We start from the raw sequence: 17,284 nt of genomic DNA, 5'->3' as shown, positions 1-17,284 counted from the left end.
AATATTGGAATGTACACTTTCCATTTTGCAACCTTCAGAATTTGTTGTACATTTTATCAGCTTAATCTGCTTTTGCGTGCACGCTGCTTCACAGATTTTTGAGGTGACCTAGTAAAATGCTGCAGCATAGCAGCAATGGAAGTTGGACTACTTGATGATTTTGGTCAGCCAGACCTTTCCTTATGCACATCCAGAATAGTTCCATCTGCTTCAAATTTATCCTGAATACGATAAATTGTTGTATGTGTTGGAGGTTGAGTTCTATATACATAACGCTATTGCCACTGTACCTCCATCACGTTATCATACTTTCTGTACCACTTCGATAAGGCCTTGAGTTGCTCAGACGACAATCTTACTTCATTCATCGTTGCACTGTAATCTGCTGGAAAATGTGGGCGAAGATCTGTTGGGAAAACAATGGACTATGCTACCATGCAAATGTAATGTCATTCTGTTCCAAAGATATTAACTAACAAACAGTGTCTAAATTTTTGTGGACCCCTATGTACATACAAAACTGGACTGCTATTTTCAACACTACTGGTATTTTCTTTATGCCCACTCACTATGGTGATAGCTTAAAAAAGCAGTACAGTGTACAGTATTAACACACACTCAAAAATATTGAATAGTAACATTGTATTAGATCTTTATCAAGATACTGGATCAGTATATGATAATGATTTATTGAAATTCTGTGTTAAGACCAACAATGAATTATTCTATCAGATCCTGATAAGCATTGGGATCTTCATTTAATTAATGTCACACATTAGAAACTGTTAAACTAACAAAATAGCATTTTTCTACGACTGAAAAAATATATTACGAAGTAAAACAATCTGTCCAACACTAAAAGAGACTAACTGAAGTGTGACAGGGGACTGGAAGCCATCACAGAGTAATGGAAGAGAAGGAAATATGGTACAAGAACATGCACTGGAATAAGGGAACAAAAGGTAAAACTGTCTGATTAAATTTTGCACAGAACACAATTTGACCATTGTGAACTTAGGAATCATGGGGGGGAGGGGTGGGGGGTTAATTAAAATAAAAGAAATATGGGACATCTAGAAACATTGAATTGTTCCAGTTAGATAATATAATGGTAGAACAATAATTTACTAACCAAGTTGTAAGTTACAAAACATTTTCAGAAGCAGATAGGGATGCAAGCTGTTATTTATTGGTTATAAAATGCAGAGATCAGTTGAAAGAAATGCAAAAATTTTGGAGATTAAGGAAATTGGCTATGGAGAAGCTCAAACAGTTTTTGAGAATTTCATGGGGGATTTTAACTAACTGAAACAGAGAAAAGGAATACTATAGAAGATGAGCAGGTAGCTTTGAGGGATGAAATAATGAGGGGTAGCAGCAGAAAAACTACGTAAAAAGACAAGGTCAGGCAGAAAACCTTGGATAGCACAAGGGATATTAGATAAACAGAGAAAATATTTTTTAAAATAAATAAAAACTAAAAAAACACAGTGTTTGCAAACTGACAAAGATTGAATGCTAAGTTGTGGAAGCTAGTATGACCATTGGTAAGGGAGATACCATTTCCCTGAAAATTAAAGAAACCTTTAGAGAAAAGACAAGCGTCTGTATGAACATCAAGACTGCATATGACAAGCCAATACTAAGCAAAGAAGAAGAGAAGGCTGAAAGGTGGAAGGAATATGTCTACATAAATCACTGAAATTTTATGAGGCAGTGGATGAATATGAAATAGGTGATGCAATACTGAGAGAATAATTGGAGAGGACTGAAAAACCTGAATTGAAACAAGACACATGGAGTAGACAATATTCCACCATAATTAACAACAACCTCAGAAGAACCAACCATGAAAAAACTGTTACACCTAGCATGAAAGGTAATGTGACAAGCAAAATATCATCAGACTTCAAGAAGACTTCCATTACCACAGAATGCAGGTACTGACAGGTGTGAGTATTATCTCATCATCAATTTAATAAGTCTTAAATGTAAAATACTAAGAACTATTACTTACTGAAGAATGGAAAGAGCGGTAAAAACCAACGGGGGGAGGGGGGATAAAATGAGATTTTGAAGAAGAGAGATTAAAAATAAATAGAAAAAAATGGACAATGCTGACTGGAACACACTCCCTGGGGATCTAAGGAGATCATGGATAGAATACATACAATGAAAGATTATCCACAACCTATATAGAAACCAGGCTATTGTGCCAAGATTTGATTGACATGAAAAGAAGCAGTAATTGAGAAATGAGTGAGACAAGGTTGTACCCTACACCCCATGTTATTCAAGCTGTACATCGTCCAAACACTACAGTACACAGAAATTTGGAAAGGAAACCTAGTTGAGGAGGAGACGAACAGCAACAAAAGTAAAACTAGGGCAAGGAAGTGTAATCAAATTAAATCAGCTGATGCCGAATGAACTGGATGAGGTAGTGAGATACTGAAGGTAAAGGATAAGTTCTGTCTTTTTTTGTGTGTGTGTGTGGGGGGGGGGGGGGGGGGGGGGGGGCACATAACTGAGGGTGGCAGAAGTAAAGAGGATAGAAAATGCAGTCTGACAATAGCGCAAAAAAGGTTTCTGAAAAGAGAAATATTGCAACATTTGATCTAAATTTAAGTGAAAGGGAACATGTTTGTCTTGCATGTAACTGGAAGTTCAGACAAACATGGTGCCACAGAAGAATGCTGGAGATTAGTTAGTTGTACTGGATAACTAATGAAGATGTACTTAATCAAACTGGATATAAAAAACAATGGCACAACTTGATTTTTAAAAAAAGGGGTGGGTTGATGGGACACATACCAAGACATCAATGAATAGCCAATTAAGTAACAGAAAGATAGGTGAAGAGTACAAACTGTCAAGGGAGACTAAAGCTTGAAAACAGTGAGCAGGTTTAAAGGGATAGAGGGTGCAATAGTTAAGCAAATATGAAAAAAACCTGGCACAGGAGAGACTAGTGTTAAGATTTGCAGAAAATCAGTCTTAGGACAAATGACTACAATGGTAACAACATGTAAAATATGACGAATTCAAAGAACAGCAGGTCATTATTTTCAAAAATGCAACTACTATCTGTCTTGCTGTGTAAAACGACATGACAGTTTCCTGTCCCATTCTTGGAATTGTATGTTCTGGGACGATGAATAGAGATATGTGAGCAATTGAAAAACAGTCTGAAAACTATGACATCATCATTATAAAATATTGCTGATTTATAGTTATGCCTTAAGCAGCTATTTTTGGCCCGGGGTTTTTTGTTCCTGTAGAAAAACTTAAAATCTAAAGCTGAGCTGAAAGCCTGATTTTTATTTATGCACCAACTGACAGCTCAATGTCTCTCTACGTATTGAATGGTTGCCTTTCTTCATTTAACAATTTTTACCTTCAAGACATTGGTTTAACATGTTCACAAAGTACTTGAGATGTAAATATCACTACAAAAGCTACAGTTTATTACATCTAACCAACTCCTCCTAGTACAATGACAGTTATTTCAGAGGGTCTGAATAATTTCCTGATCTGCATATACTTGTGTCCTAAAAGCAGAATAAACAATGAGTCATCAACCAATTAATCATATTCTGTCCCACCAGAAACCTTATGCAGTTAAACAAAATGTAACAATGGAAAATCAAGGTTGGAATGTAACAATACTGTGAAAAGGAAAGTTGTCACTCATCACACAGTGAAGAGTCAGACACAGATAGGCACAACAAAAAAGACTTGCAAATAATTACTTTCGGCCAGTAAGGCCTTCGTCAGAATTAGATGGCAAACACATATACACACTCACGAAAATGCAACTCACACACACGACTGGAGTGTCAGGCAATAGAGTCCACCCTGCGAGCAGCAGCACTGGTACATGATGGGAGTGGCTGGGTGATGGTAAGGAGGAGGCTGGAGCGAGGAGGGGGAGGGATAGTAGGGTAGGCGTGACGGACAGTGACATGCTGTTGGGGAGTGCGGAGGGACAAGATGGAAAGAGTGTAGGGCAGCTATGTGCAGTCAGGAGGTTAGATGGAGGGAATGGAGAGGTGAAGAGGGGGGATAGCGGAAAAAGAGAGAAGTAAAAAGACTGCTTGTGATTGAGGAATGAGGACTGTGTAGTGCTGGAATGGGAATGGAGAAGGGGTTGGATGGGAGAGGACAATGATCAACGAAGGTTGAGGCCAGGAGGGTTACTGGAATGTAGGATATGTTGCAGGGAGCATTCCCACCTGCGCAATTCAGAAAAGCTGGTGTTGGTGGGAAGGATCCATATGGCACAGGCTGTGAAGCAGTCATTGAAATGAAGGATGTCATGTCTGGCGGCATGTCAGCAACAGGGTGGTCCACTTGTTTCTTGGCCGCAGTTTGTCGGTGGTCATTCCTGCAGACAGACAGCCCACATAGAATGCAGCACAGTGGTTACAGCTTAGCTTGTGGATCACATGACTGGTCTCACAGGTAGCCCTGCCTTTGATGGGATAGGTATGTTCGTGGCCGAACTGGAGTATGTGATGGTGGGAGGATGTATAGGACATGTCTTGCATCTAGGTCAGCCATGAGGTAAGGGGGTTGGGAGCATGGGTTGTGTAGAGATGGACGAGTATATTTGTAGGTTCAGTGGCCAACGGAATACCACTGTGGAAGGAGTGGGAAGAACAGTGGGCAGAACATTTCTCATTTCAGGGCATAGAGAGATGTAGTCAAAGCCCTGGCGGAGAATGTAATTCAGTTGCTCCAGTCCCAGGTGGTACTAAGAAACAAGGGGAATGCTCCTCTGTGGCTTTATGGTGGGACTTTGTGAGATGGCGAGAGACTGGAAAGATAAGGCACATGAGATTTGTTTTTGTACAAGGTTGGGAGAATAATTACAGCATGTGAAGGCTTCAGTGAGGCCCTCAGTATATTTTGAGAGGGACCGCTTGTCATTGCAGATACGACAACCACAGGTGACTAGGCTGTATGTAAGGGACTTCTAGGTATAGAATGGGTAGCAGGTGTCAAAATGTAGTATTTTCTGCAGACAATTGCTTATTAAACCTGTCACTGATGATCTCAACCTTGGTAAATTTGCAACTATAGAACACGTACAAAATGAACATGATAATGAACTTTACTATTGTTGTTACAAATCTTAACACTGATTTATTGGAGACTCACTTTCGACACTCAAAACATGATCTAACAGGTAGTGGCACGAGACCATTGTCCAACTCATATGGCTTCTTCTTCACAGAGGAGGTTCTGCGTAAATTAATTCTATTTGCTCCTGGACCTACAGGAAAATGGAACATATTTTAGAATCTTACTAAATACACAAGTTAATTATCTACATTAAATAAACAACAATTTTTTCTCATTTTAGTTTATGGCTAGCTGTGACAGAGACCACACATGATGAAAACTATGAAGTTGCTATTAATAAATGACCAACAGGGAACTAGCTATAAATAACATTAGGAAAAGGATAGATTGCTACTTACTGTAAAGATGATTCACTGAGCTGCAAACAGGTACAACAAAAAGACTATTACAAATTACAGCTTTCGGCCAAAGCCTGCTTCCACAAAGAAAACACACACACACACACACACACACACACACACACACACACGACTGCTACCACTGGCATCTCCAACCAGAAAACTGGGAACTGGCTGCACTTCCTTGTATTATGGGGAGCAATGAGACTTCTATGAAAAGTGGCGATGGTGAAAGGGGATGAAGGGCGGAAGGTGGCGGTGTAAGTTAGAAAAATATTTCCCATATGGATGCTGTATATTTAGTTACTGAACTAACAAATTTTGTTAACTGTAGAATCTTGGAATATCCCATGTTTTGTAATTAATGTTGCAAAGTAGAAAATTATTAAGTCAAACACACAAAAAAATCTAATATTTTTAGCAAACACTATTTCTATAATTGCTTTGAACCAAATCTTGGAATATCCAATGTTTTGTAATTAAGTTTGCAAAGTAGAAAACTATGAAGTCAAACACACAAAAAAATCTAATATTTTTAGCAAATACTATTTCTATAATTGCTTTGAACCAAAACTATCATTTTCAAGCCATATGAAAGAATACAATGACACTTCCACAAGCATCATTTAGGAAGGCAACAGAGAGAGTGCCTAACTACCGGAAAATAAGACTTCAATCAAACAATGGAAAATTCAGGATAGAATGTACAATATTACGAGAAGGAACGTTGGTACTCACCATATAGCGGAGATGCTGAGTCACACATAGGCACAACAAAAAGACTCTCACAATTAAAACTTTCGGCCATTAAGGCCTTCATCGATACACACACACACACACACACACACACACACACACAACACACACACACACACACACACACACACACAAATGCAACTCACACATGTGATCGCAGTCTCAGGCAACTGAAACCAGACTGGTGAGAGTCTTTTTGTTGTGCCTACCTATCTGCGACTCAGCATCTCCACTATATGGAAAATAAGACTTATTTTTTTCCCTTCCAAAATAGGCCCAAGAACTGCATGTGACATATCCTGGCAGCAAGTTAGGCTAGGTACCTATAAGCTCCATTTCTTCAACATTTCTGTTTTGGATTAAAGCAATTAATTACTAGCTTCCTCGTGAATTTTGAGTATTCCACCTGTACAGAGTTCAGTGAATGCATATGTGCCTTCATTAAGAGTTGTCATATTGTTCATTCAAGCTTCAATTATTTATTGTTGTGTTTAGTGTGGGTATCCATTTGTGTCATACCTATGTTGTGGTTTTATTTGCAAACTGTGGCTGAAAAACAGAATTGCAATACTATTGCAATTTAAGCTGCAAGTGATTGCATATGCTAAAGAGCATGGAAACAAGGCTGCAGAAAGGCATTTTGTGTCATCTCCCAATTGGATAAACAATAAGAACTTGGTGGAATCGGGACGATTTTTTAAAGAAATCACCTCACAGTAAACATAATCTGGTAAGTGGAACTGATAAATGGCCAAAACTTAAAGTGAACTCAATACTTGGTTTTTCAAGAACAGACAACCAAGAATTTTAGTTTCTACAAAAATTATCATTCATCAAGCAAAAGCAGTATCCACTATCTAAGGGATCACCAACTTTACTGCATAAACATCATAGTGTTCAAGATTTATGAAGAGATACAGGCTTTGTATGCCGACCAAGACTTCGTGCCGACGTCAAGCAAGAGACTTGTTTGTTTCAAGAATGCGGTGACTGCCCTGGAAAGTGAGGACTATCTTTACAGGCATTTGGCCTGGAAGCTGTAGCAGATAACTCAGCAGAAATTACACATGCAACATGGGAGGAAAATAAACTAATTAAAAAAACTGCTGCCTTTGGCAGTTTCGTTAATGAACTTGGTAAATGGTCAGTTAAAGCAGTAACACACTATCAACATCTGAAGAAACTGCAACAACAACACATTGTAGAAGTGAAAGGTTGTGTACAGGCTGAAGAACTATGTTTTGTCCTTTACTGTGATTTTGCTGAGGACCGGTCTGTAATTCTCCCATAAGAAGTACAAGCATATCATTGGAGTAATGACCAGATTTCAATTTTTACAGGAGTGACATATTTTCAAAACAAGACCACAAGTGTTGCAGATATAAGTGACGACACAGGACATGACTCGGCACATGCTTTGCTAGCAATGCGCAAAATTCTTCAACTGCAAACAGGGGCACAGAACATCATCATTTTTTCTGATGGTAATCCTAGTCATTTTAAAAATTGTTACCAGCTGTTTGAATTGAGTAAGTCACTTGTGCCAAGTGACTGGGTATACAGTGCTACCGGTCATAGGAAAGGGCTTTGTGGTGGTGTATAAGGCCTGCTGAAGCACCTGCTACAAAACAATCTTTCCAGACCAGCAATTCAGAATGCCGAGGATTTTACGAGAGTCACGAAACCTTACATATCCACAGCCCTCATCGTTTTGTCCAAAGGGGAAATCGAAGAATTCCATGAGCAGAAAAAAGAAGAATGGTCCAAACAAACCACTCCTGCGAAAGGAACTCAGAAGACACATTTTTGGGCAAACTCATATTGCACACACTTAAAAAGCGCAAGAAAGAAGAAATTTCATTCGTTCAGCCAACACCTCAGAAACATCAGGATAATATTCAGATTCACAACCTGAGAAGGGTTTCTTTTTTTTATGGTTTTGTGTGTGTGTGTGTGTGTGTGTGTGTGTGTTGCTGTGACTGGTGGATTGCAGAGATTATAGACACTAGTTATGAGTTAAACAAAATTGTTGTGAACTTTTTGCTACCACATGGACCAGCTGCTGGATATAGCTTTCCAGCTGCAGGACAGCAACAACACCATCAGTGCTCACTTCCAGTTCACAATGTTATGAAGATTAAGTGCTCCAGTTCCTATTAGTTCAACAGGAAGGCACCACTCTATACCAAAGGAAGATACTGAAGCAGTGGAACATATTTTTAGTGCATTGGCTAGATAATTTCAGTACAAAACTGAGTGCACAGAAGTTGTATAAATTGAAACCTTTAGTCTTTGAACCTTTCACATAAATTTTGGAACCATTTAAAATGCTTGAAAATGAGTCTCTTACTGACCTTCCAAAACTAAAATTATGTTACATAAGGCTGGTTTTGATTTTTATGAGACTGTTATGTGATAATGTGGTAATAAAACAGGTTTTATGTATGGCAAAAATTTCAATTGTTTATAAAACCTGTTCAACCTAAAAGTGGAAGCTCTGCTTTTCATGGGATGTAGAACTTTATGGTACTATTCAACAGAAAAAAAATCAACATTTTATGGATTCTCATAAAAAAACCATACATTATTTAAAAAGTTCAGAATGCTATAGAAGAAGAACTTTGAGAGCTAAGTCTAAATGGAAGATTTCTTTGTAATTATAAAGCAATTATCTTTCAAATAAAAAAAAACAACAAAATATCTAGAACTGTTCCAGAGATACAGCATTTTAAATTTTTTTTCCAAAATTCACGCCTTCACTGTGGTACGTGCAGTGTCATCTTTGAAGGGCTGTATCTTGGAACATAATTTTTTTTTTGAGAAAACAAAAAAATATGTGTTCCTTACTTAGTCCTTCATTTTAACATGTGCTAAATTCAATAACATCGGAGACTATGAAGATAAGATTTTTTTCCTAGCCTACATGAATTGATATGGACTATGCCTGTATTATTATTTTGCATTGAGCCACTGGGGAACATGGGCCCCCTGTACTGAAACGAGAAAACATCACTGTGGAGCCTCTGAAAATTTGTGGATAGAAGTCAGACTTTTCTCATTTAAACTTTCAATTTTTGTGCCATAAACACCATGGCCAGTTTTCTCCATTCTTATGAGTCACATAAAACCATGCTTCAATTTAAATGAAATAAATGCATTACCAAAATACAATATGTGCAACAGGGGGAAAGTGTCCAGGTCTTCATTAGTGTTTGTTGTTGTTGTTGTTGTTGTTGTTCCCCCTGCAGATTGTTCCATGCCACATTTCAATAACAAAAATCTATGTCATAACACATATAAAGAAACACTAAAAAATTACTGAAAGCTAATGCTCACTTTTCTATGACCTGGAACAAAAACTAGGCAGGCTTGTTAGGCTACAAGTCAATTATAGCGTATTGAACATTATTTTCAATGTACTGATACTGAAATCCCACATTTTATATGACATACACATTTAATTTCTGTTTGCAAATTAGTAAAGTGCCTGGCTCTGAAAAGTGAAGATGTCACCACTATTTCAGTAGCAAGTTTAGTATTGGAGTAATTAGTTTATGCTCCTGCTCCCCCAGGGCAATAGTAAATGCTGTATGTACAATACTAAATGTTAAAAATTCTGCTACTTTCTTTTCGATGCAGAAAATGAAGTGTTAAAACATATTTCCCCAAAACTTCTTTTAATCAAGTCGCAAGCCAAGCACTTTAGTATGGATGAATTAAAGAATGAAAGGTTAGGACTTTTGGGAAATACTGAAGAATGGGATACAGCTCGTTGGCTTTCGATCAAAGACATCATGGGTAAGCCACAGATGACCAACATTTAAAAGCACAACCGAATGTTCTGAAACAAAGAAATGTAGCACAGAGAACAAAAATCGTACACATATGTCCCTTGAACTCATAATTGTAAAAGTCATGTAAAAATAAAAGAAAAAAAAATTATCAAAGCCCATACAATAAATGAAAGTAACAAGACAGACATGGGAATTAGAAGACTTACAGCGGGTATGACCTAAAACCAGAACTAAAAACATAGCCACAACAAGAAACACTAACAAAAATATCAGCAAAACTTATTACACTACACGAATAATACAACAAATTGAATACTGATATCCTTTCATCAACTGAGAAACAGGATACCTATGTTACTCGTGAAGGAAAAATCAACCAACCAAACATAACAAAAAGAACAACATACTTTGGGGAATACAGAAGCGTCCAATTCCACCCGTCTGCTCTGACCCATGACGTCACCAATATGGCGGAAACGACCATCCACTACAACTCCAATATGGTGCCTATGATGTCATTATGTAAACATGACAACAAAGACGAAAATAGATCGAAAAACCAACACACACATCTTCCTCCACAAATACAATCAAACAAACGGGACAAGCGTGGGAAATTGGGGGTTTATGGGTGGGAGCAAACTAAATATAAACACACACACACACACACACACACACACACACACACACACACACACCACCATACCAGACGACGAAATAAATCGACAACACAAAATTCTCAAACCCCACTACACACAATATCCTCTGGAATCTGTCACTTCCCTTCACCTATACAGTTCAACCGCAATGATACTACATTATAGAACTCCATAAATTACACCACCACCACAACTATTGGCACCACAAACCAACACCTTCACAAACAAGATTGGAATCAAACACTTCCCATGACCTATATAGCACAACAGCAGCTCATGATACCAAAACACCCATTGCTACAACCACACATTGGAATCTGACACTTTCCTTCACCTACATAGGTCAATAGCAGCTCACGATACCAAAACACGACCGTGCATTGGAATCAGACACTTCCTTTCACCTATATACGACAACAGCAACTCACGATACCAAAACACCGATACCAAACAACACAGAAGTACCCCACCAACCATCATAACATGCAAAAAATACACCGAAAAGAATGACCACTAACCGCAAAAAGTTCCGGCGCTGAACTCTAGGTCAGTCACCACAATCACACACACACACACACACACACACACACACACACACACACACCACAATCTCTCTCTCTCTCTCTCTCTCTCTCTCTGTCACACACACTCACTGAAACCAATTCCTTTCGCAGAACAGTCAAAATCAATACCTTGCAGAACAAGCAGCAACACCACAATGAACCCAATACACCACATAACACGCAAACCACAAACACACCACCAGAGGACACCAACTGCAACAAAACAACATCTATAAACAAAACACACTCATAAACTAAACTCCGCGCCATTGTGACATCACACACCATTACGTCACGGGTCAAAGCTTGACGGGTGGGATCGGAAGCATCCGTTGACCTGATATCCTGTTCTTCAAATAACCTACATAGGTCAACTGAAGACCAGGACACTAGTATTACCAATAGTGAATGGAACATGTACCTAAATTTTGTATCCTATACTGATACAGAACAGGATACTCATATTACTTATATCGATGAAAACAACATGTCTAACACCAGTAGTCTGTTGTTTTGTAAACAGATAATCTTTTGAGAGCAAAACTACAACTCTTACATTGGTATCCAGTACTTTGTTCATACAGATATTACCTACTGCATAGAAAACAACAACTCTAACTCTGGTATTCTGTAACTTAACTGAAAAAGAGAACACTAGTATTATACATGACGAACAGAATGACAAACTTGACACTGATATCTTATGCTTTACTCGTGGTGGATACATCACTAAATTAAAACATGCACACAAATTCTTTAAAATGATGGGCAACAACAAAACATGCGCAATTTCTTTTTTTAAATGATACATTCATTTATTTAAACTTACAATTTGCCACTTCATTTCCCCAGATAGACTAAGTGCTTCACTATCTATGGCTAAAGAAATTATAATCTATGACTTAAATATGATGTCATTGGTCAAACCCAACAAGTTGTATCCCATTCTTCAGCTGACCTGACTTTTATATACTTCAATAACTTCCAGGAGTATGAAAATTCAAAAAGGGTATCCACCACAAAAATGTTATAGATAACAGAATAATTTTCTGGTATTATGATAATTATAAAGGAATTACATACCTTTATCAGTACCAGGAAATGGCAGTGGAACCATCAGCTCTCTGGGAAGTTCAAACTGCTTAGGGTTCATTGTTGAGGCAGCCTTAATCAACACATCCATTGCACTTTCCTCATTTTTAACACTTTCAGATAATAATTTGTCATTCTCTATGGTCATATTCCCAGATTCACTTCCATTCTTTTCACACTCCTTCTTCCCTCGGCATCTCCCTGCGTAGGCAACAACTTTTGAAATGCTAACTATGGAGAATATTAATTACTGAACTATAAAATCAGTTACAAAGGAAAGAAATATTACCTTTCACATGTTTAAAGATTTTATTCTCACATTTTGTGTTTAAAATACTGGAATTCACGGCAAGTCTCTCTGATTTATTCTAAAAAGTACAAAAAAAGTTACAAACACTTGAGTAAATGACATTCACTACAAGACTTTTGAATTCATATAAAAAACATATGGTAATTTTACTTTTGATAAATAACTTACACTAGCAGTTCTGCAGCAATGACATAACCATTCACCAAGTGGAATGTCCGTGTCATCCAAGGGAGGGTCACTGGAAATTGGTGAGTTTTGGTGAAATGTTGAACATGTTACTAACGATGAGGTTAAAACATTTGTAAAATAAATTAATACGTTGCCTATGGCGAGATTAACACATTTGTACAATAAACTGCTGTTTATTTAGTTAAATCCTTTCAACTACTACTTATGCATTACTCTATGCAGCAAATATCCAAAAGGACAGAAATTCACTGTTACTCACTGGCACTGAAGATGAAATGAAGCTGGACATTTATCACAGCATAACAGGTCGCCACCTTCACCGCAAGCATCACAACAATCGTGATTATGTCCTTTCCCTGGTCTCTTGTAGTAGGGATGCAATTCCTTAGACTCTTTTTTCTTTGTTTTGACAACCTCTTCACTAACTGGAGGCGCTATCAAGGCTTGGATTTGCTAATTACAAAAAGAAGATATTTTAAGAATTACTTACTAACAATAGTTACTATAATTGACGGTACTGTAACGTGCCGTTCAATATATTACATATAACAGAAGCCATTTTGCAACAAATATGGCTGCATTCCTTACTTACGGGCATTAAACCTCCAGAAGTGTCTAAATCATACTCTACAGTTGCCATTATATAATTGTTTGAACTTATACCATTAATGAGGAACTTGTTAATGAGAAAACTTCTGTGCACCAAACACGTCCATTTATATAGTGATTCCACTACCCAAAAGTAGTTTTCACCGCTGTACTCGTGCCATATGTATACAGTGACTTGATCCCATGCGTAATAACGTTTATATCATTCATCGTGGAGGCGACACAACCAGAACGAATTCACATAACAGCGATTTTTCCTCATGGTAACAGACCTTGGAACAGCCAGCGTCCAAGTAAACTAAGGATGGCAGAAAACTCGACATTCTCTTGTTCACACGGAATTATTATTCTAGCGCATGCGCTTACGATCAAAGTTAATCGATAAGTCTTTGCTCTAGTACACGTATTTTTCGCCTTTCTGCAAAAAATACACAGAAAACAGCACAATAAACACCTCCAAGACGCACCATATTATTGAACAACTGAAGAAATATTTTTTACGGCAAAGAGAAACCGTGTTTTTTGTCACTGGTAAAGCTGTTTGTTTCCCCGACACCTGAACGGTTTTTAAAAACATACACTTGTTCCGCACAGAACAAAATTACGTAGCCCGTTAACAAAATAACCGCATTCCAACACAAAACATTGGCAGTAGTTTGTACACTACTTTACACGACACTGACGTTTTACATCGATACTCGAATAACGACACATCGATACTTCGATACATAATATAAGCCAGTCGACACTAGGACTCAAGCGGAATCTCTACCCATGGTTTACCACCATGTCTCTACCAATGATCAGCGTCATCGTAATAAAATCGTTGCGCATTGAGTGACAACATTGTACATTGTTACGCATTTCTCTATCTCTCTTTCGAAAAGTAAAATAATTCGTGTCAAAATAAAGTAACCTTTAAAATGATTAATAATTTTTAGTAATTACCAGAAAATAATTTTACATGTTAATCGAAAAATCTGAATTAGCAGTAGAGACCTAATAATCAATACCTTCTCTGAAATTATAAGTTTCTAAAAAATAATATGCGCACTGTACAACCCAAAAAAATTTCATTGTCATTAATTTATTTACGATAATCGTGACTGAGATCCGTTGCCATGAAGAGCCACTTTTATGTAGCTTTATTTTTGTAGTTTCACGTTACGGACTTTCACCCATCTACAAATGATGTTACACAATAGGACACCCAGCGCGTGAGTAGCTGCACCAACTACCATCTCTAGGAAAAAAAAAAGAGCTTCACAGACCTTAAGGCCTATTCATGTTCGCCGTCACGTCACCTCAAAAAATTCCACAGCGCATTTCAAGTGGTGGCGTTCACACAGACCGTTACATCACGTCACGTCACGTCATGTCACCTCAAGATTTGCCTGGAAGAAAGGTTTGACAGTGACGTCGTCTGCTAACATCAAATGTTAACCTATATTCGCCACACTCGCACATAACCAGTGATTTTCATGATTTTGTATCCTCGTAATCATTATTTTTGTTATTTGCTTTGTTTTCGTCACAAATTCCAAATGTTCCTTGACGACTTGGGAGATTTTTTTTTTATTTAGTGTCGTTCCACAAGCGAGGCCAGAAAGCTGAAAGTGACAAACGATTTGGGTTTTATAATGACAGACAGGGCTGACACCTACATTGTGTATAAACAAGAACATAAGTGGATGAATCAATTTTCATTAAATAACCTTTTATTAAGTGCAACAGTCAGCTATATGAAGGAGAAAAATACAATTGTTGATGACGCTATACGTTACATAAGGAAAAAAAGTGATAGACAAGGTAAACAGACTCTATGTATTGCTTCTCAATATTGTATGCTGTGTGTGTGCATATTCACTATCAAATAAATATTTTCACTATCAAAAAAATATCGATGTTTTGAAATGTTTCACTTTCAGTTGTTTATCATACAAAATTGTTAAAAAATATTCGTCATGAAGTTTACTTTTGCCATTAATAAACTTGATCGTTGTTAGTTTCTCAATTTCGAAAATATACTCCGACTTTTTTTATCATGGACCATGGAGGTAAAAAGTAAGGGGTGATGGCGCTACGTATCTCAGCCGCACTACGTTTTGAAGCCATGGGTGCGTGGCTCGCTGACACTCTGAACAAAACATTGCCAGTGTTCTACAGTGCTGCGTGTATTAAAGTCGCTAATTGCACCATATACGCATGTAACGTCATCAGATTGGTTGTTTCAAAGTTTTTGTTTAAAATAATATCTCGTAAAGGCAAAATTCCGCGTTTCTTCTGATTAAAAATAGTTTTTAATGTAATATTACAAATAGCTAGTCTTCAATGTAAACGATACAATTTTGTTAATTCAGTAATAAACGTGTATCACAAACTAAATAATAGAAACTGAAAACTAAGTTAGCTATACCTTCCCTCCAAAGCCCCATAAATACATCTTGTTTGTAATACGTACTGGGACATTTCAGTTACGTTACACTACTGGGAAACACTGTTCATTACCACCAATATTTACTTTAGAATGGCAAATCTACACAGTGTCCTGTTTAGGTCTATACTTTACGCCAGTTAATGAAGTGTTAGCTTTTAATTTGGTACATGATGAAGACAAAGTGAGTTACTCAACACTTCGATTATCGACGATACATACGTATTATACTGAAACGTGAACTTGAGAACTAAGAATTTAATTCTTTGAATTAACATACCTTTTGCAAATGTATTGGGTGTGTAGGGAAAAATGATGGTACAGCATTTTCTCGGAGCCTTACTGTTGAAAGGGAAGTTCGGTCTATGTCCTCTTCTCGGAAATGCTGAGAACATATAGTGCTCCATTTAGACGCACGCCAATTCTTCCTCCACACGGCATTCTCCCACAGAGCTTTCCGACTTTCATTTTTAGGAAATCTAAAATCATACAGGAGAAAAACACGCTATAGTACAAGTACCGATGTAGCGCACGTTCATTCACAATGAAGTTGTAAAATCACACTTAACGAGACAACTTACACATGAAATGTCACTCCCTTCGATTTCGCATCATAATCAGAACGCTTCGTACATCCGAACACCACACAAGTCACCATAATAGCGCAAAATCCTTCCAAAAGCGAGCGACAAGCCTATGCACACAAGCTTACAGCAGCAATATTTTGGTCGGATTGAGATGGCTTCCCTCGGCTTCACATAGCTTCGCAGCTGTGACGTCACGGCGTCTCCCTCTATTCTTACCTCCATGTCATGGACGGTAACTCGTAACTGTAAGCCGGTTTCACACACGCATGTAATGTGCCACCACAGCTTGTGGCTTTTTGTAGAGGCATCATGAGCTCCCATTCACACAGGACGCCACAAATTCTACATGACTACATGGCTTTCAGGTTAGTGTCAAATGAAGTCACATGGTCGGTTATGGAGTCATTGTTATGGTTTTGCCATTAGAGCGGTGAAAAGAGATAAATACAAGGAAGCCGAATCATACATTTTGGCTCTGATGATAGATTTTACACATGGATAAATCACTGATCACAAACACATGTAACAGAAATAACAGCTGGAGATGAAAATGCAGTCTGCAGAGGCAACAAACAACCAATGTCAATATCATCTCTAGACACCATAGTCTTCCAAGACTTTAGAATGTTAAAGTATTTGTTGAGAAAGGCATTTCGAATAACAAATTTTTAGTTTAACAGCTGCCACAACACACTAAGGAGCTGTTTCCTGCACATAATCCACAAAATATACAATGCTTTGTATCTCAAATCACGAAGTTCATAAATTCTCTTTTTTGGTTACATATATTAAGTTTATTTTTCAT

At 37.7% G+C, this 17,284-nt stretch overlaps 1 protein-coding gene across 1 annotated transcript in view; it reads right to left on the bottom strand.

Moving 5' to 3' along the window:
- LOC126100544 (PHD finger protein 12) overlaps window positions 1-14,135 on the bottom strand; it is a 71,665-nt gene extending 57,530 nt beyond the window's left edge. Inside the window, exons 1-6 of the mRNA XM_049911162.1 lie at window positions 13,442-14,135; window positions 13,109-13,302; window positions 12,829-12,898; window positions 12,640-12,718; window positions 12,342-12,551; window positions 5,164-5,278 (exon numbers count right to left, since the gene is read on the bottom strand). Of these exons, the coding sequence (XP_049767119.1) occupies window positions 5,164-5,278; window positions 12,342-12,551; window positions 12,640-12,718; window positions 12,829-12,898; window positions 13,109-13,302; window positions 13,442-13,489 (716 nt within the window). The 5' untranslated portion in view covers window positions 13,490-14,135. The remainder of the gene's footprint in view (window positions 1-5,163; window positions 5,279-12,341; window positions 12,552-12,639; window positions 12,719-12,828; window positions 12,899-13,108; window positions 13,303-13,441) is intronic.
- Between the last annotated feature and the right edge of the window lie 3,149 nt (window positions 14,136-17,284).

The sequence above is a fragment of the Schistocerca cancellata genome, chromosome 9 (assembly GCF_023864275.1).
Source record: "Schistocerca cancellata isolate TAMUIC-IGC-003103 chromosome 9, iqSchCanc2.1, whole genome shotgun sequence".
Lineage (NCBI taxonomy): Eukaryota > Metazoa > Arthropoda > Insecta > Orthoptera > Acrididae > Schistocerca > Schistocerca cancellata.
The sequence above is the reverse complement of the archived record's forward strand: the minus strand, read 5'-3'. Positions and strand labels throughout refer to the sequence as shown.